We start from the raw sequence: 21,250 nt of genomic DNA, 5'->3' as shown, positions 1-21,250 counted from the left end.
AATCGAAACCAGATTAGAGGAAGAACTCAGTATGAACTCGCACAAAATAAATCACCAAAAGATAAAATCTTGCGCCATCCTCAGGAACCCATGAATAAATTGAAAAACAACCGGATTTAAGGCTAGGGATGGATGCATATGAATTTAGACATGAGAGGCAAATCAACCTTGTTTTCACAAGTTCACAAGAGAAGGAACCAAAGCAAAATAACAAATAATATGGATGACCCCCCGACTCCCCTTCAACTTGCAACAAAATTACTTGGTGCAATATTCACTGTTCTATTTCTCCCCCTTTGGCACTATAAGCATCAAGGGACACGCCCGCCTCCCCCTCAACTTATGCATATGAGAAAACATCAACATCGAGCATGTATGCATGAAGTGGAATTTATGCAATGGTACCAGCATTGAAGATTGTTTAGTTGAAGCACATGAGATAGAAATGCTACTAGGCCATGATAAGTAAGAGCTCATCCAGTCATACTAAGACATATAGAGAAAATCCTTGAGCTAGATACAACAAAGCAAAGAGGGGTGAACAGGTTCTTGGGAAGCATGATTGTCGAATTCTTCTCCAACTTAGCTGCATGATTTGTTCCCTCACGTCGACGACGTCCTTAGCGACATGACCGCCGACACAAACGCATCTTCTTCCACTATATCGTATGTGTTCTTATCCCTTATATTAGGGATTATGTTTGGACAATTGGTATTAACAGTTGATCTGGACATGTTGCTTTTATAATATCTACTTGACTACATGTCTATCATGCGTAGTACTTTCTTCTTTCTACCATCATGTTTAATATGTACATCCCGATTTATCGTCCGCGCTTCTGGATCAAACTTAAAGAAAAATTGCTCATAGCTACTTGGGATAAGCCTAGTAGTGGCGCGGGGTAAAAGGCTACACTACTAGGAAAAGGCCTACTAGTGGCGCACCAGTTTTGCCTACTAATGGCACACTACTGGTGCGCCACTAGTACCACGCCACTAGTATTAAATACTAATGGCGCACCACTGGTGCGCCCTTAGTATCTGGTATACTAATGGCGCACCACTGGTGCGCCATTAGTATAGGCCACGGTGCGCCATTAGTATAGGCCACTGGTGCGCCATTAGTATAGGCCACGGTGCGGCATTAGTATTTTTGAATTTTAAAGGCAGGAAAATAGTAGTGGCGCACCGTCTAACACCCACCGTGCGCCATTAGTATTTTTGAATTTTGAATTTGGATCTGGATCGCGATTTTTTTGCCCATTTTTTGCTCTTTTTTTGCTCGTTTTTTTTGCACGATATTTTTTCAAATTTTGTTCTCGTTTTTGGATTTTGTACGTTCTTTTGCCGTGTTCTTTTGCCGGAGAGGAGTTCGCCGGAGAGGAGGGCCGAGGTCACCGGAGAGGAGGAGGAGGAGGTCACCGGAGAGGCGCTCGCCTACATCGCCGGAGAGGAGGAGGAGGTCGCCGGAGAGGAGTTCACCGGAGCATCGGAGAGGAGGAAGGAGAAACCATGAGGGGAGGGGAGGAGAGGAGGGAGGAAGAGCTCACCGGAGAGGAGGGAGGAGGAGCTCACCGGAGAGGAGGTAGGAGAAACCGTGAGGGGAGGGGAGGAGAGGAGGGAGGAGGAGGTCGCCGGAGAGGAGGAGGAGGAGGTCGCCGGAGAGGAGGAGGGTAGTATGGTGGAGGAGAGAAGGGGAGATGGAGTGGAGGAGAGGAGGAGATGGAGTGGAGGAGAGGTGGAGTGGAGGAGAAGAATGAAGAGGTAAGGAGGAGAGGACCACGCCCAGCCATATATACGGCATAATAATGGCGCACCGTGGGCAGGTGCGCCATTACTAACATTTTTTTATTTTTTTATTTATTTTGAATTTTGAAGGCGGGAAGATAGTAATGGGGCACCATGGGCAGGTGCGCCATTAGTAAGTTTGAATTTTTTTGAATTTTTTCCCTCTCCAGATCTTAAAAGCCCCGTATCTTTTTTTCTGTTAGGTTTTTGAGGATTTTGAAAATGTTTAACGGGGTTAAATTCGGATGTATCTTTTCGAATAGATGATTTTTCATATAAAAAACTTTTTCATCCGAGTTCGTATGCAAAAGTTATGCCCATTTTACAAATTCTCGAGAGATTTTGCAAAAAAGTCAAAAATTCAAGTTTGTAAATTTTGCTAACAACTAGACCACATATCACATGGGAATCTTATTTTCTTTTATTTTTTTGACATTTCTATCATTTTATTTTATTTTTTTGAAACTGAAAAGGCGGTCCAGTTGAACTAGTAATGGCGCACCACACCCACGGTGCGCCATTAGTACTTTTAAAAATAAAATAAAAATAAATTTTTTGAAACATAATTACTAATGGCGCACTGTGGGAGTGGTGCGCCATTACTAGTTTAACTAGTAATGGCGCACTATTCCCTGGTGCGCCATTAGTAGTTTTGAAAAAAAATTACTAATGGCGCACCGTGGATGTGGTGCGCTATTAGTATTTTCACACGAATGGCGCACCAACACATTAGTGGCCATATTGGCTATAGCTGTTTTTGTAGTAGTGCTAGTAGTGGCGCAGGTGGCCGCGCGACTACTAGCACGCTACAGCTAACTGGCTAGTAGTAGTGTGGGTGCCTAAAAGGAAGCACAAACTCGTTCTACCATAGGACCCTGCCCTCAGGAAATATCCGGTGCTCCCGTGCAAGCTCGGCCATTTGATCTTAGATCCAAGAGCTCATGTGAGATGATGAACATTTTTTTGCAAAAAAAGCCCCTATGGAGTCCCAAAACTGCGAGCAGGTACAACAGCTCCATTAGATGTTGTTGGATCCGAGATCCGACGGCCTGGGAGCTCGTATCATGGGAGTACCAATACCCCCTATCACATGATACTTCCCCCTGCCCTCTTGCTCCAGACCGAGAAGTCTCGACCCTGCCGAACGAGCAAACATGACGGAGTGATTGAAAGACGTAGTCACATACAAATGAAGGAGCAAACTAGACCAATAGCGTCGGACCCGAAGCTCGATCAATGGTGCTCAAAGACAGCCAAAACACGCCGCCGTGACTGGGGTACACTCACCGAGCCAAAGTTGTTTGAGTCTAATTTCATTTTGTGATTGAAATGTTTTTCTGCGCATTTTTTAGCATTTGAGGAGCTAAGAATTTATAGGAAGGGCTAGTTGCAAAAGGCTTAAGTTAAGTTTTTTTAGGGAAGAAAAGTTAAGTTTTTGGAGGTTGTTTGAGAAGTTAAAGCTCAAGGGAAGGGTTAGAAGGTGCTCTAATGTTGATAGCCTGTAGGCCGTTTGAAAGAATAATAATCACGTTGGCCGTTTTGCCACTTGACTCCACCTTTCGCTGTGGGTAGGAAATTTTCTCGCGTCGATGGGCATGTAACATCTCGCTATCTCGCTCTCCGGGCGCAAGCTTAGCCAGTGGGACGCCTATGCATTGCATGCACGTAGCTTTCATGTCTCTGGTGCCGAGCAGAGCCACGCCATCCGTTCCATCCACGCTTCTCATCTCGCCTCGGTTAGCTGGCGATCCCTCCACAGGACAATTATCCATGGATTCGTGTGGCTTATCATCGCCCCAATGAGGTGCTTAACTGCGCACATGCACGGCAGCGTCAGCCCCTCCCGCTCTGAGCTGGTACGACGCGCCCTGGAGCAGGCCAGTCCCGAGGAAACACCCCGAAAGCGCTGGGTGGTCTGGGCGCCCCTACGTCGCCCGCCCGGCCCCCGGACGCGCGCCACCGCGGTGTCGCACACGCACAGAGGCGGCCCCGCGCGCGCCCTGATCGACACCGATGATGCCATCACGCGCGCGCGAGCGGGGCCGTCAGTGTCGTGTCGTGCCGTGCCATGACCTCTCTGATCCGCTTCTGGTACCACGAGAAATGTGAGACCCTCGTCGCCACGCCCCTCGGCCCCGACACACCCGTCGTGCTCCAATCATGGCATGTTAGCGCGCGCTAGGCGACGATCCCTTCTCTCCCGCCCAGCAGTTCGCCGCGCTGCTCAAGCACAGTGCTGGAGCAGTGGAGTCCTTTGTCCCTGCCCGCTCTCCGGCCCGGCCACTGCCCCCACGACCGATCTGCAGGGCCCTGCGTGCCGGCCGCGGCAGGATTTCCACGTTCAAGTACTGGCTTTTCTTCCTGGTGTTAAGTTTCTACTGATTGATTACGGCCAGCATGGATGGATAGCAATGTATGTTAATGTGGCCTCGCTGGCGCACTAATTGTTCGTCAACCGCCGTACGGCTGCTTTCGCGATTTTCCTCCCCGCTTTCGTGAGGCACAAATCTGGAAAAGGCTAAAGCGTGACAGGGAGACAGCAACCTGCATGTGTAATTCACGCAAGCCTCCATCGCTAAATTATTGAGAAAGAAGTACACCCGGACACATCACTGAGGTCAGTAGCATGCAGAGTACTCCAGCATATTTCGAGAAATGTTTATTTTTTACAAGTGTTTAATTACTATAGTACACAGCAATGTTCTCGTGTACGAGCTCTACGACTGTACTGTCGTCTCTGAGAAAATCAACTTATGTATACTACTACGTACGTACAATCCCTAACTAGCCTTCCAATGGTTCTTTGCTGTCCTGTACTGACGTGCAAATATAGTAGTATGTGGGTGGGAATCGAGATAATTCAAGAAGGTAAAAAATGGAGACGGAAAGAAAGAAAAAGTTCAGAAGTATGGTTCCAATTCCAAGTTGAAATCGAAACTTGCGAGGAGGCTCTGTTCTTGGCAGGGCAGCGACAACTTGTGCTCTAGCGGTGTGTGCTGCTGCTCCATATCCGCCTTGCCCCAGTGCGGCACCTCGCCGTCGAGCACGCTGCCCACCTCGCCGCCGTAGTTCCAGTTGCTGCTGTTGCTCGAGCTCTCCCCGTAGCCCAGGTTCTCGGAGACGTCCAGTACGCTGCTGTAGTCCGCGCCTCCGAACCCGGCGTCGTCGTCCGCGCCCTCCTTGCAGCCAACGAGCTGACCGTACAATGCGGCCGCGTTCTCCGCGCCGAGGCCGTGGGCGAACCCGCCGCCGTAGTCGGCGCACACGGGGAACGGGTCGAACACCGCCGGCTGCTTCGGAGCGAGGCTGCCGCCGACCGCCGCGGAAAGTGGCTTACGGTCTTCCTCTTCCGGATCCGGCAATGGCGCCGTGGCCGTGTCGGCGGCGGCCATGGGCTTGTGCGTGGCGGGGTCGATGCCTTGCTGCCGGAGCTTCTTCTTGATGCAGCTGTTCCAGAAATTCTTGATTTCGTTGTCCGTCCGGCCCGGCAGGTGCGACGCGATCTGTGACCACCTGCACGAGCACACGCATCAGTATACATGTCGTCCCAAATACTTCAGTTCACTCACTCTGCTCCGCACATTACAAAATTGTACCGGAAAATTTCAACTGTAACTGAACGCATTGCACTGTAAATTTGCAATTGCACTGACCTGTTGCCGAGGATCTGGTGGAGCGCAACGATGTGGTCCTCCTCCTGCTGCGAGAAGCAGCCGCGCTTGAGGTCGGGGCGGAGGTAGTTGATCCACCGGAGACGGCAGCTCTTGCCGCAGCGGTTCAGCCCGGCGAGCCTGGGGACGGAGCTCCAGCAGCCAACGCCGTGCCGGATGATGTGGTTGTAGAGCTTCTCGTCCTCCTCAGGCGACCACAGCCCCTTACGGAGCTTGGGCTGCCCCACGCCGCCGGACGACGGACGTCCCATTCTATTGATTACTCTACGGCAGCTGCTGGCCTCGTAGCTAAGCTACTCCGACGAGCTAGGCAAAGTCGATGTATGTAATGGCGATCGGTATGATCGGCCGCCGGTTGCTTCCTCCCGATGGATCGTTGCCTGGTGGGTATATATGGTCGGGTATGTATGGGGGGAAGCGTGCGTGGCAAGAACCGCAAGCTCACTCGGCGAGAGAGGAGTGAGTGAGTGAGGTGAGGCAGCGATCAAGTACGTTCGAAGCAAGGCGCAGAGGCAATGGATTGGAGTTGAAGACACCTGCGGTTTGTGGCGCGCGGTGGGTTAAAATAGTGCGCCGGCCGTGAGTGCACTCTAGCGGAGGAGAGAGAGAGAGAGAGAGACGTGCTGTGCGTGTTTCTCCCTGTTAGAGCATCTCCAACAAGTACCATAGAAAACTCTCCCTCAAAATGTTTTTATGAGGTGTCTATAATTTAGGAGATTTCTGCTGGTGAGGTGCTTTAGCATGTCCCATAAACACCTTCCCATAAAATCAGTTTATTTTCTCTACTTTTCTTTAAAAATACAAATAGGAGGGTCCGCAACGGCGGGGCAGGGGGGGGGGGGGGGGTGGGGTTAGCAGCATACGGTGGTAGTCCGCAATGGCGGGGGAAGGAGGGGGGGGGGGGGGGGGGTGGCAGCGTTAGTGCCGTCGGGTGGTCGAAGGCAGCGTCGACGGTGGTCAGCGGTATCGGCACGGTGGACTCCAAAGACAACGCGGAGATGTAACATTTTTAGGGAAAGATCTACGGGAAAAACCATCTTCCTCCTAGGTGAAGGGGGGAGTTGTACTGATTATACGGGGATCCCTAAAAAATCGCTTTTATGGAAATCGTTGGAGCATTTTTTTTTTGCCCCACCCCCCAACCCATAACCTTCTATGCGATTTTTTTTTTGAGATTCTTCTATGGGAAATGGGAACCGTGGGAGATGCTCATACGGTGTTTGTTGGGGACATGACTTTCCTCCACAAGGAGGAAGCCCTTCTTTCCTCTCCGAGAGCCCCCAACGGACACTGTAGATTAAGTGCGACACTGCTAATTAAGCCCCCAACGGCAGCCCATCAATGCGCCCGCGGGGACCTGCTTTGCGACCTCAGTGGCCTACAGAGCAATTAATTAAGAATCGCGTCACATTGATAATGCGTTTCGATCATCTTTTCGGGAGGAGAAAAAACAGTGGTGAAATTTTCAGCTGAGAGTGAGAACTAGATTCAGGTTACTGCTCATCATCGGGCCGGGTCATACATAGTTAACTTGAGCCAACTGATCATCAGATAATCAGCGGTCGGTGTTAACCTCACGGATCACGTCGCGTGAACCTACGGCCGGCCTTCCCCTGCCGACCTTGGCGTTCCATCCGACGATATGCGTGCATGGGGGCCAAAGAAACGTCCCGTCCGCGGGGCGCGTCCAGATACAAAGATCGATGCCCCCCGGCTGCGTCCAAATCAAATCAAATTGACGCGAAACAAATGTGGTAAGAAATCGGGTCGCTGCTGTCTGTCTGCCTGTCTATCTGTCTGTGACTGACTGACAGCGGCTGGCCGGACCCGGCCGGCCGGCGACGGGCGGAGCTGCACTGCCGTTCCAGAGCTGGACTGTATATCGATGGATGGATCGTTTTCCTGTTTGCTTCGTGGAGGCAGTGACAATGGCGTCTAAAGTGACGGGCGAAATTCATCGCCCATTTGCGAGCGAGGACAAGATCCACTCTATATACGTACGTGTCCGTGAATAGCAGTGTTCGTTGTTGTGATGATCGGTTGAGTTGACGGTAACACCGTAGAAAAAAGGAAGCAAGAACATCGATGACAAAGGTAGCGCACGTTACCGAGAGGAAGAAGGCTGGTACGGCGGAGCCACCTGGGGGTTCAGAAAGTCTGTTGCGTCCGTGAACGTGTTCATTCAACTCCGGCCTCAGTTTGCAGGCCAGTCGTTCATCCACCGTCGATAGTGGGTACATCTCCATTCATTTGGACATTATGATCAACCATTTGTTTGCGAGTAAATCGTGTCGATCAGCGGGTAATCACGTCGTCACTAGCCGGTTCTTCGCTTGGCTACAGAGAAAGCGAAGAGATGAAACTAATTAAGCAAAGTGAAGGCCTGAAACTTGCTGCTGAAAAGTGAAGATTACGCTATGCTTATTTTTGGCTCGTGAAAATCAATTATTATGAGATGCAGCGGGACGGCAAAGGTCGCCAGGGAGGGCCCGGGGTATAGCAGCGGTGCTGACCAAATAAAGCACAAGGCACCTGATCCTTGTACTTGAAGGGAAAAGGAGGTTTCTGTATAGAGAGATGTTGCACGAGAGAGAGCCCTAGACCGACAGATTAAGTTGATAAAAGAAAAGGACAGCAAAAGGCATTGCTCCATTTGATGACTCGCCCGTACGATATACATGCATCATCCGGCTCTCAACTCTCCACGCACAGAGTACAAAAAATCAGTCCAAATTAAGACCGCCCGGCCGGCCACAAACATTTTTGCTTCTGAAGCTAGCAAGCTCCCACATGTTCTGCATCATTGCCAAGGTGGCCGTACGATATACATGCATCAGAGGGAGGCTCGTTTTGATTAGTTTCAACCGTGCAATGAAATCCCTCGCGAAAAACAAGCATGCATGCATCTTCAGTTGCCTCACGAGTTGCACGCTTGCGTCGCGTTGCTGGCATCGTACGTGTCAGTTAATGTGATGTCCATCGGTTTTCTGTTTTTGCCCGGCCGGTTGGTGCGTCGATAAGGACGTTGATGTATAGTAGTATATGCTTAGTGAGTCATCGGCTGTATGCAACTACAGTACCGGCCGGACAGTGCAGTGCTAAGTGTAAGTAGGTTGCGGATTAATGGGCAATGATGGCGCTCTACTCGCAAAGCACGGAGGGAGGTGGCTTGCAAACGCCACAATTAACCACCACAGTCCACGAAGAAGGAAGGAGAACGGCGGAGAGTGGAGGAGGGAAAGCTTGCGTGCGTTGGAGAAAGCTCGGCGACCACACGGGCGTGTGTACGTCCGCTAGCCGGTCGCGATCGCGAGCGTTGCGTTGCATGCGGGCCATGCCGGCGCCCGGCCGTCCGTGCCTGGCGGGCGGGCTGGCCGGAGCTCCATCGATCATCGACGCGCGTACGTACGTACGTAGGTACCGGCCGGCCGGTCGTCGATCGCTTCGAGCGTGGTGCAAGCAATGCTTTCTAGGCTGGCTCCAACGGATTTGCACGTCCGTACGTAGCTGACAACTGTTGCTGCACTCTGCTGCATGGCTGGTGGCCGCGTAGAGATCGGTCACATTTCTGATCATGCTAGAAAGAATCGAAAGGGAAAATGTAACTTGGTCTTTAATATGGAACAAGACAAGAAATAACTAAAAGTCGCTCATTGCTCTGCGAAAATGCTTTGCTTTCAGACCGAGGGGCCGGTTTGACCGTGAAGATGATTTTTTTTAGAAAGGAGGCGCTTGCCCGGCCTTACAATGAGGCCCTTACGAGTCGACAATCCCGCCCAGCGGATACATAGCGGCGCAGCGCTAGTAAAGGCTACGTGACCAACGATGGCTCTCGAGGTAGCAATGGCGCCATGTAGACATCTGGCATCTGTGCCCTATGATGTGCGTCGAAGCTCAGTGCACCTTGCCCGCACCCTTCTGACGAGATCCTCCACGAGTCCTCTATCCCGTCGTTTTGCCAGAAGATTCCATAACTGCAAGAAAGACACCATTTTATATAACATATCAGCCGGATGTCTGATAAAAACTCCCTCTATTAGCGCTTTATTTCGAGTAGTCCAAAAAGACCATGCTAGGGCCCCAAATCCTAGCCATGTCATCATCTTATCCCTCCCAGACGTAGCGGCCGCAAGCCGGTAAAATTCTGAGAACCCACTTGGGTTCCACGTGGACCCAGTTGCCGAGCGTACTGCACTCCACATAAATCTAGCCATAATGCATCGGAACAGAATATGATCCCGGTCTTCACTTTTGCCACACCACACACATCTGCCATCTCCCGGGCCGTGGTATTTTTGGATCTGATCCCCGCTTGCGATTCTGTTACGGTCGACTTGCCATAAGAAGATCATGATTTTGGATGGCAGTCGCGCTCCCCACAACCCCGACAAGTCGCATGGGGTCGAATTTTTTGAAAATCTCCTTGTACAATGATCCTGAGGAGAATTGACCGGAAGACTCAAGTCGCCAAACAACCTCATCCTTTTCATGACTCAGGTTATACCCTCTCAACTTATGCCGAAGCTCCTCCCACTCGGGATTTTCTGCGTTCCCTAATGGACGCCGAAAGCGTGGAGACCACTGTCCCTGCCTCCAATACTCTGCCACTTTGGCATTCTGATTTTCGGCAATTTCAAATAGAGCCGGAAAACCATCCCGGAGACTTCTATCCTCGCACCAAATGTCCAGCCAGAAGCACGTTGCCTTGCCATTGCGCACATTAAACCTGGTCCCCAGTCTAAGAAGAGGTTGTACTTTCTTAACATCCCTCGAGAATTGCGACAGTTTAGCATTTCTCCTAAATTCCACCCCTCCTTCATCCAAGTATTTTCGTCTGAATATATCTAACCAAAGGCCCCCTCGACCGGTTAGAATTTTCCACGCCCACTTAGTCATGAGACACCAATTCATAATTTTGGAGTTGATCACCCCAAGCCCACCTCTCTCCTTGGGCTTCATGTTCTCCCAACTAACCATACAGTACCTCTGTTTCCCATTCTCTTTTGCCCAGAAAAAACGGGATCGAACTTTATTTAGTTTCGCATGGATTCTGTCTTGGAGGAGGTAAAAACCCATAACAAACATTGGGATGTTTGTTAGGCAATCGTCTATCAGTACCAAGCGCCCACCAGAGGCTAGAAACTTTCCTTGCCACGTCTCCACTCGCGCCGCTGTTTTGTCTACTACCGGTTATAATTCTCCCATGGTTTGGGCTCTCGCGGATATAGGCATACCCAGATACTTCAACGGTATGGATCCCAATTCGCAATTCATCATGTGGGCCGCCCGAAGTTGCGACTCCAGATCTCCCCCTGTTACTATCGCCTCACTTTTCTCAAAGTTGATTTTTAGACCTGACATCTCCTCAAAACACATCAAGATGCATGAATTTGAGATTCACTATCTCCCTTTCCGAGTTCTTGATGAATATTACGTGTCATCCGCATATTGGAGGTGTGTTATCCCTCCCGGAATTATACTTGCTGCCACCCCGGTAATATGACCTGCCGCCTTGGCATGGTCCAGAATGGATGCCAACGCGTCCGCCAAAATGTTAAATAGAAGCGGGGAGATCGGGTCACCTAGCCGTACCCCCCGCTTGTTCCTAAAGAATGGGCCTATCTCCCCATTGAGATTGACTGCCGTCTGACCCCCTTGAATCAATTGCCGCATCCAGCTAATCCATAGGGGGTCGAAACCCTTCGCTCTCATCACCTCCTCTATAAAATCCCATCGTACTCTATCGTATGCCTTCTCAAAGTCGATCTTAAGGATGAACACCTCTTCCTTGGTAGATTTGATTTCATGTAGAACCTCATGCAATACCGCAATGCCGTCTAAAATGCTCCTCCCGCGGATGAAGGCAGTTTGATTTTGGTCAATGATTTTGTTAGCCGCGGGAGACAGACGAGTCGCGAACCCCTTTGCGAGAAGTCGAAAACTCACATTGATTAGGGTGATTGGCCGGAATTGACTAATATTGTCCGCGCCCTGGACTTATGGCAAGAGGGCCAACACCCCATAGTTTAGCCGCTTCACATCAATCAGACCACGAGTGAAATCATGAACTATTTGGAAGAATTGGGGACCCACCAAGTGAAGGAAATATGCCCTAGAGGCAATAATAAAAGTGTTATTTTATATTTCTCGATATCATGATAAATGTTTATTATTCATGCTAGAATTGTATTAACCGGAAACTTGATACATGTGTGGATACATAGACAAAAACACCATGTCCCTAGTAAGCCTTTACTAGACTAGCTCGTTAATCAAAGATGGTTAAGTTTCCCAACCATAGACATGTGTTGTCATTTGATGAACGGGATCACATCATTAGGAGAATGATGTGATGGACAAGACCCATCTATTAGCTTAGCATAATGATCGTTAAGTTTGATTGCTATTGCTTTCTTCATGACTTATACATATTCCTTTGACTATGAGATTATGCAACTCCTGGATACCGGAGGAATACCTTGTGTGCTATCAAACGTCACAACGTAACTGAGTGATTATAGAGATGCTCTACAGGTATCTCCAAAGGTGTTTGTTGGGTTGGCATATATCGAGATTAGGATTTGTCACTCCGAGTATCGGAGAGGTATCTCTGGGCCCTCTCGGTAATGCACATCATGATAAGCCTTGCAAGCAATGTAACTAATGAGTTAGCTACGGGATGATGCATTACGGAACAAGTAAAGAGACTTGCCGGTAACGAGATTCAACTAGGTATGAAGATACCGATGATCGAATCTCGGTCAAGTAACATACCGATGACAAAGGGAATTACGTATGTTGTCATTGCGGTACGACCGATAAAGATCTTCGTAGAATATGTAGAAACCAATATGAGCATCCAGGTTCCGCTGTTGGTTATTGACCGGAGAGGTGTCTCGGTCATGTCTACATAGTTCTCGAACCCGTAGGGTCCGCACGCTTAACGTTCGATGACGATTTTGTATTAGATGAGTTATGTGATTTGGTGACCGAATGTTGTTCGGAGTCCCGGATGAGATCACGGACATGGCGAGGAGTCTCTAAATGGTCGAGAGGTAAAGATTCATATATAGGACGATAGTATTTGGACACCAAAAGTGTTCCGGGGGTACAGGGAACGTATCGGGTCACCGGAAGGGGTTTCGGGCTACCCCCGGCAAACAATATGGGCCTTATGGGCCAAGAGGGGAAACACACCAGCCACAAAGGAGCTGGTGCACCCCCCCCCCCCATATGGGCTGGCCAAATTGGAGAAGAAAAGGGGAAGGAGGAAAGGAAAAAGGGAATAGGATTCCCCCTTCCTCCTTTTCCCTTCCTACTCCGAATAGGAATAGGAAAGGGGGGAGGACGAATTGGGAGGACCCCAAGTAGGATTCCTCCTACTTGGGGCGCCCCCTTGGCTGCCTCTTCTCCCCTCCAACCTATATATATGAGAGGGGGGGTGCACCGCTAGAACACACAACAAACATTGTTAGCCGTGTGCGGCGCCCCCTCCACAGTTTACGCCTCCGGTCATATTCACCTAGTGCTTAGGCGAAGCCTTGCGCGGATCACTTCACCATCACCATCACCACGCCGTCGTGCTGACGGAACTCTCCCTCGACACTTTACTGGATCAAGAGTTCGACGGACGTCATCGAGCTGAACGTGTGCAAAACTCGGAGGTGACGTATGTTCGGAGCTTGATCAGTCGGAACGAGAAGAAGTTCGACTACATCAACCGCGTTGTCAAACGCTTCCGCTTTCGGTCTACGAGGGTACGTGGACACACTCTCCCCCTCTCGTTGCTATGCATCTCCTAGATAGATCTTGCCTGAGCGTAGGAATTTTTTTGAAATTGCATGCTACGTTCCCCAACATCAAGTTCCAAAACTTCTTATAGAACGTCACCGGAAAACCATCAGGTCCTGGTGCCGTGTCACCCTTCATTTCTTTTAAATTCACGGTTATTTCTGATAACAAAAAAGGGCGGATTAGTTCTAGATTGTCCTGCCTGGACACCCCCCCTCGGGTCCCCACATGTTGGGGCCCATGGCAGCTGCGCCACCAGATGTAGATCCCAGCAACTGCCTATAGAACCCGTCTATGTGCGACCTAAGCTCGTCCTCTCCAACGAACGTTCTGTCTCCCTCTCGAAGGCACCTAATCGTGCACCTCCTACGTCGCCCATTGGCGATCGCATGAAAGTAATCTGTGCTGGCATCACCTTTAAGTATCCACCGTTATTGCCTTCTCTGCTTTCAATACATCTCTTCACAAAGATAAAAATCATTTCGTCCTCGACCGCATATATCCTAGCCCATTCATCCGCTGAAAGCCCGACCCCATCTGCCTTAGCGTCGAGCAATCTTATTTCTGCCAGCAAGGAATCTTTGCAGGATCTCAACTGGCTGCCCACATTTGCCCCCATCCCCTAAGGTGGTGCCTAGACCGCCGGATACAGTGCTGCCATTCATCTAACGAGCCGCACAGCGGCCCATATCTGTGCGGCCGGTTAGCCTTCGCCTCTCCCCAGATTATGTTCACCCTCTCCACGAAACCTGGATGAAGAATCCATTCTTTCTCAAAAAAGAAGCGCTTAGGAATCGGACGATGCGTCTCCCCAGAGTGTAAAATAAGTGGCACGTGGTCGGAACCTAGGCGTGTCTCCGCGACGAGAGAACATACGGGAAATTTTGCCTCCCACTTAGTTGCAACAAAAACTCTGTCCAGAACACATCTAATCGGATTGTCCTGGTTATTTGTCCATGTAAATCGCGCCCCTACCCTTTGTAATTTGATGAGCTCAAGCTCGGCCACCCAATCATTGAACGCATCTACCAACCATTGATCGTTAATGATATGATTGCTCTTATCCTCCGTCGAATGAATCAGGTTAAAATCCCCCCTACCACCACCGGCAAAGGTGAGGTATGAATCTTGCTATATATTTCGCGCAGGAAATCATACGATCTCGCATGATCAGCCGGACCGTAGACCACTAACAATTCCCATCTAAAGTTACTATTTCTCTGAATCACCTCCACCCCCACAAAGAACTCACCCCTGGAAAAACGTTACCACCTCAAAAGTATCTTTATTTACTCCCAACAAGATCCCTCCAGATCTACCAGCCGCAGGAGCCCATTCCCAATGAAATGCACGACTCCGGCCAAGGAGTCCAACTCCACCTGCGAGAAGGACGCACGGAATGTTTCCTGGAGACCCACAAAATCTAGCCGCTGATCGCGAATGTACTGGATGAGCTGTCTCCTTCTATCTTGCTGCCCGAACCCCCTAATATTCCAGATGATTCCTTTCATTGGGCTGCCCGAGGGGATTGGGTCCCCGCCCCGATGTTGCTGTGATCACCTCTAACCACGCACCCCCTGCCTCGGCCACGACCACGGCCCTGACCCCGGCCTCGACTGGAAATCGCGCGCCCAGACGTCCCTACCTCTTCCCTAGTAGGGTCGTCCGGCCCTCGTGCACGTGCAGCAGCCGCTGCAGTATGGGCCACGGCCTCCGCAATTCCAGCCTGAGCCTCTTCTTGTGCTCTGAATGACTCCAGCACCTCTAAAGGGGACCGATCCGCCATCCCAAGAATCACGTTACTCTCCTTGGCCACGCGCAACAGATGTGCATCCGATGCCAATGCTAGAACCTTGAAAGAAGACATGGATCGTGTAATGGGTTTCGACATAATACCTTGCAGTCCCTTGTTTGCCTTGAGGGTCATGGCCTTGCCCATCATGTTCGCCACCTTGGATGCCGCCGTCCTGGAACTGGTGCGAGAGGCCTTGACCGGAGAAGCTCTCGCGCCCACTTGCTCGACGGGGGACCGATCCTGGACCTGCTCCGACTTCGTCCGAATGCTGTCGAAGACCGCCACACACTCCTCCAACGCCATTAGGTTATCAGTGAACGCCTCCCCCTTGAAGCGCTCCTTGAGCTGGACCGGAGCCATGACCGATGTTCGCGCCGTGGCCTCTGCCCCGTATTGAGCCGCTATGGAAGCTGCCGAGCGAACAGGAGGAGATGAGCGGGGTGACCGAACGCGGGGTCGAGGTGGCACTCCCGATGGGGAATTCCGCGGTCGTGATACCCGAGCCCACGGCACGGCCACCGCCCACCACCAACTCCTTGCCCGAACAGGGTGACACAGGGGGAAACTTCCCGCTGATCAGCCCGACATCGCTCTGGGCCGGAGAAGCGACCGGTAGGTTAGAGCCGTATTGATCCAGCTCAAGCAGTAGCGGCACAGACTCGCGACGTAGCATCAGCGGCGTATCCACTACCGGGAGGATTGGCGCCACCTCCTGAACCCTGTCTGCACTACCAGCCGCATCCGCCGGCCCCACCGCGGCTGCCTTCTGTCCCGCTGGACCAGAAGACACCACCACCACGTTGACGTGCCACTCGTCGAGGACGCCTTCGACTTGGCGCCCGCTGCCACTACTAGGAAAAGGCCTACTAATGGCGCACCTATTTTGGCTACTAATGGCGCACTATAGGTGCGCCATTAGTACCACGCCACTAGAATATTTTAGTATTGGCGCACCACAGGTGCGCCATTAGTATCTGGTATACTAATGGCGCACCACATGGAAGTGCGCCATTAGTAACAATTTTTTTTAAAAATCGTTTTTTCTTAATCTCGGGTCACTATTTCACATATGAGATATCCAACACATATATATACAACAAGCATCCATATAACAATCATATCCAACACACAAGTTTCATCATATATACATACATAGCCAACACATAGTTCCATCGTTACATATTACAGAAGTTTCACATTGTTCATCCAACACCGTTATCCATCAATTCACAAAAGTTTCACATTGATACAAAATAAAAACACAAATGGAAAAGAAGCACTCCGTCCATGCAAGCTTCCGTGAATTAAATCAAATCTGCAAAATGATAAACAAGAAGTTAGAAGAAGAAGAAGAAGAAGAGAAGAAGAAGAAGAAGACTAGAAGAATACTAGAAGAAGAAGAACAGTAGAAGAATACTAGAAGAAGAATAAGAAGAATAAGAAGAAGACTATAAGCTTATTATGTAAACTTGATCATTTTGTGCTAACATAAGTAATTTTGGAGCTAACCTATAGGAAACTAAGCATATAAGCTCTCTAAGTTAGCATATTAGAGCCAACTTAGGTAAAATGAAGCTAACCTATGTCATTTTGGAAAAGAAGAAGAGTAAGAAGAATAAGAAGAAGACTATAAGCTTATTATGTAAACTTGATCATTTTGTGCTAACATAAGTAATTTTGGAGCTAACCTATAGGAAACTAAGCATATTAGAGATAACATAGGTAACTAAGTATATATATATATATATCATTTTGGAGATCTGACATACCTGACATAGTTTAGTTCTCATTGTTCTTCTCCTTCTCCTTCCTCAGCCTGATGTGCCAAGAGCGGCGAGGCGGTGGAGGCAGCTGTGGGATGTAGTCTTCTACCACAATTGGCGTGGTCATGTTGCCCAGCTGTGGGATTGTCGGCGCCACCACCGGTGCGTGGTCATTGTCAGGCACCACCACCATCGCGAGGCCACCTTCAGGCAGGACGGGCACGACCATCGCTAGGTCATCCTCAGCCACCACCATCTCTTGCCCTTGTTCAGCCACCACCAGCGCTAGGTCATCCTCAACCTGATGCCCATCGTCATCCTGCAGCTCCTCATCCCCACTCTGCTCCTCTTCTCCTCCACTCCAGTCCGGATCATCCTTCTTGTTGTCTTTGCTGCTGCCAGAATCGCTGCTGCTTTCGCCAAAGCCAGAATCGCTGTTGCTTTTGCTACAGCCATAATCGCTGCTGCTTTGGCTGTAGCCAGTGTCGCTGCTGCTGCTCCCATTGCCTGCCCAAATGCAACAATGACCGTTAACAATCGATGTGAGACAAAGCCAAATGTAGAGGAATAAGAAGAGGCAGAACGCATTGGCATCTTTGTCGTCAGCGTAGCGCATGCGACACATAGTCGTGTTGAAAACCTTCACGATGAGCATTGTGGCGTCATCGTCGTACCTGAAGAGAAGAAAGTACCCGGTCCGCAGGTCGTAGGCACTGTAGAACTTCTCCCAGCCACGGCACAGGTACATGTGGCCCTCCTCGATCACCAACTCCACGTCCCACAGCCTGCGAACCCCGCTGCCGGCCTGTCGGAGCTTCACATTATCTGGCGGATCTTCACCCAGCATGTTCATAAAAGTGTCAGGCAGCCTCTGCAATTTGGGACAAGGAGTGATGTAGCAAACAACAGAGTTATCATAATGAGATGGGTGAAGGGGAGATCTCTCGTTTTATATACCTGCCTCGTGGCTGATACTGAAGTCCCAAGTATGACACTGAAGAACTCGAAAGCATCCAACTCGTACTCCGGTGAGGCAGAGCGGCGGTGGCTGCTTCCCCCCATCTCTGATAAGCAGCAGAAGAGACCAATTAGTACCCTTACAACATTATCATACAACATTATAGCTGCATAAATTTTGAGTAGAAGATAATCAACTACACCAATGCACTTCCGAAGTTCCCGCTTCCCACCCATGATGTTGTTAAGCGAGGACTAGTGCCAAATGCATTTTCGGTATGAAAATACATCACAGGCCACTATGTTATTTAAAATCATTCTTCTCGAAGACTAATGATTGTTACATCCTACTAAAATGATGTTCTGTCCTCAGAGATGTCTTGTTGCTTATGAGGAAGCAGCAAATAAACATTTTCTCTGTTATGCCTTCTGTCTTTGCATATGCAGAGTTATGTTTTTTTATTTCAAATCATGTGGGTGGGTTTAATGATGTCAAAACCTTGCCGTAGTTTCCACTATTTTAATGTTTTGTATGATTTCTTGGTTATATTTCTTGGTTATGCATTCTTCCTTTTCCTTTCCATCTTCTTCTTCTCCACCTCTCTTCTTTTCTTGTTCTCCTTTTTCTTTCTTCTCCTTCCTCCTCCTCCTCTTCTCCTTCTTCCTTTCTTGTTCTGTTTTTCAACTTTCTTCTTATTCTTCTTCCTTTTTTTCCTTTTTCCTCTTCTTCTACTTCTTCTTCTTTTTTTCAACTTTCTTCTTCTTCTAATTATCTAAACCTAAATCTAGCGCTAACCTAAACCAACCACTAACCTAAACCTATCAATAACCTAATTAAACCTAAACAGCAAAGAAAAACAGTAGAAAAAACAAAAAAATGCTCACCTTGGCTCCGGGGGCAGGGGGTGGTGGTGGACGGCCGCGGTTAGGCCAGCGGCGGCGGGCCTGGCTCCGGGGGGGGGGGGGGCGCGAGGCGGACGCAGGGGGCCCGCGGCGAGCCTCGCTCCGGGGGCGGCGCGGGCGCAGGGGCCGACGGGCAGGTGGTGGGGGCGGCGGGGCACCAGGGGGGGCGCCGTTCGGGCGACGGGGCGCCGGGGCGCTGGCGGGTGGTGGGGACGGTGGGGCGACGGGGCGAGGGGAGGTGGGGCAAGGGGGCGGCGAGGGGAGGGGGGCGACCGGGCGAGGGGCGCCGGGGCGGTGACGGGTGGCGTCGGCGGCGGCGGGTGGTTGGGACGGTGGGGCGACGGGGCGAGGGGAGGTGGGGCTCGGCATTACTAACAAATTTTTTTTATTTTTTTTCAAAACTACTAATGGGCACGGTGGGTGTGGTGCTGTTGGGTAACGTAGTAATTTCAAAAAAATTCCTACGCACACGCAAGATCATGGTGATGCATAGCAACGAGAGGGGAGAATGTTGTCCACGTGCCCTCGTAGACCGACAGCGGAAGCGTTATCACAACGCGGTTGATGTAGTCCTACGTCTTCACGATCCGACCGATCAAGTACCGAACGCACGGCACCTCCGAGTTCTCCACACGTTCAGCTCGATGACGTCCCTCGAACTCCGATCCAGCCGAGTGTTGAGGGAGAGTTTCGTCAGCACGACGGCGTGGTGACGATGATGATGTTCCACCGACGCAGGGCTTCGCCTAAGCTCCGCAACGGTATTATCGAGGTGTAATATGGTGGAGGGGGGCACCGCACACCGCTAAAATATCCTATATCAAGTGTGTTTAGAGGTGCCCCCCTGCCCCCGTATATAAAGGAGCAAGGGGGAGGCCGGCTGCCCTAGGCGCGCCAAGGAGAGGGGGGGAGTCCTCCTCCTAGTAGGAGTAGGACTCCCCTCTCCTAGTCCAACTAGGAAAAGAGGGGGGGAAGGAAAGAGAGGGAGAGGGAGAGGGAAAGGGGGCTGCGCCCCCCTCTCCTAGTCCAACTAGGATTCCTCCTGGGAGGGGGCGCACCACCTCCTGGCTGCTGCTGCCCTCTCTCTCCCCTCAAGGCCCACTAAGGCCCAATACTTCCCCGGGGGGTTCCGGTAACCCTCCGGCACTCCGGTTTAATCCGAAACTTCTCCGGAACACTTCCGGTGTCCGAATATAGTCGTCCAATATATCAATCTTTATGTCTCGACCATTTCGAGACTCCTCGTCATGTCCGTGATCACATCCGGGACTCCGAACAACCTTCGGTACATCAAAACATATAAACTCGTAATATAACTGTCATCGTAACGTTAAGCGTGCGGACCCTACGGGTTCGAGAACTATGTAGACATGACCGAGACACCTCTCCGGTCAATAACCAATAGCGGAACCTGGATGCTCATATTGGTTCCCACATATTCTACGAAGATCTTTATCGGTCAAACCGCATAACAACATACGTTGTTCCCTTTGTCATCGGTATGTTACTTGCCCGAGATTCGATCGTCGGTATCTCGATACCTAGTTCAATCTCGTTACCGGCAAGTCTCTTTACTCGTTCCGTAATACATCATCCCGCAACTAACTCATTAGTCACAATGCTTGCAAGGCTTATAGTGATGTGCATTACTGAGTGGGCCCAAAGATACCTCTCCGACAATCGGAGTGACAAATCCTAATCTCGAAATACGCCAACCCAACAAGTACCTTTGGAGACACCTGTAGAGCACCTTTATAATCACCCATTTACGTTGTGACGTTTGGTAGCACACAAAATGTTCCTCCGGTAAACGGGAGTTGCATAATCTCATAGTCATAGGAACATGTATAAGTCATGAAGAAAGCAATAGCAACATACTAAACGATCGGGTGCTAAGCTAACGGAATGGGTCAAGTCAATCACGTCATTCTCCTAATGAGGTGATCCCGTTAATCAAATGACAACTCATGTCTATGGCTAGGAAACATAACCATCTTTGATTAACGAGCTAGTCAAGTAGAGGCATACTAGTGACACTCTGTTTGTCTATGTATTCACACATGTATTATGTTTCCGGTTAATACAATTCTAGCATGAATAATAAACATTTATCATGATATAAGGAAATATATAATACTTTATTATTGCCTCTAGGGCATATTTCCTTCAGTTTCCCACTTGCACTAGAGACAATAATCTAGTTCACAGCGCCATGTGATTTAACATCAATAATTCACATCACCATGTGATTAACACCCATAGTTCACATCTCTATGTGACCAACACTCAAAGGGTTTACTAGAGTCAATAATCTAGTTCACATCGCTATGTGATTAACACCCAAAGAGTACTAAGGTGTGATCATATTTTGATTGTGAGATAATTTTAGTCAACGGGTCTGTCACATTCAGATCCGTAAGTATTTTGCAAATTTCTATGTTTACAATGCTCTGCACGGAGCTACTCTTAGCTAATTGCTCCCACTTTCAATATGTATCTAGACCGAGACTTAGAGTCATCTAGATTAGTGTCAAAACTTGCATCGACGTAACCCTTTACGACGAACCTTTTGTCACTTCCAT

The 21,250-nt window shown here is 49.8% G+C and overlaps 1 protein-coding gene across 1 annotated transcript; it reads right to left on the bottom strand.

The window, feature by feature from the left end:
* Nucleotides 1-4,434: 4,434 nt before the first annotated feature.
* LOC109766458 (myb-related protein Hv33) lies at nucleotides 4,435-6,019 on the bottom strand. The gene is made up of 2 exons (XM_020325221.4): nucleotides 5,442-6,019; nucleotides 4,435-5,301 (listed from the first exon to the last, which is right to left on the bottom strand). The coding sequence occupies exons 1-2, from the start codon at nucleotides 5,708-5,710 to the stop codon at nucleotides 4,689-4,691; spliced, it is 882 nt and encodes a 293-aa protein (XP_020180810.1). The 5' UTR covers nucleotides 5,711-6,019; the 3' UTR covers nucleotides 4,435-4,688.
* Between the last annotated feature and the right edge of the window lie 15,231 nt (nucleotides 6,020-21,250).

The sequence above is a fragment of the Aegilops tauschii genome, chromosome 1, assembly GCF_002575655.3.
Source record: "Aegilops tauschii subsp. strangulata cultivar AL8/78 chromosome 1, Aet v6.0, whole genome shotgun sequence".
Taxonomy (NCBI): Eukaryota; Viridiplantae; Streptophyta; class Magnoliopsida; order Poales; family Poaceae; genus Aegilops; species Aegilops tauschii.
This window is presented reverse-complemented; position numbering and strand designations above follow the sequence as displayed.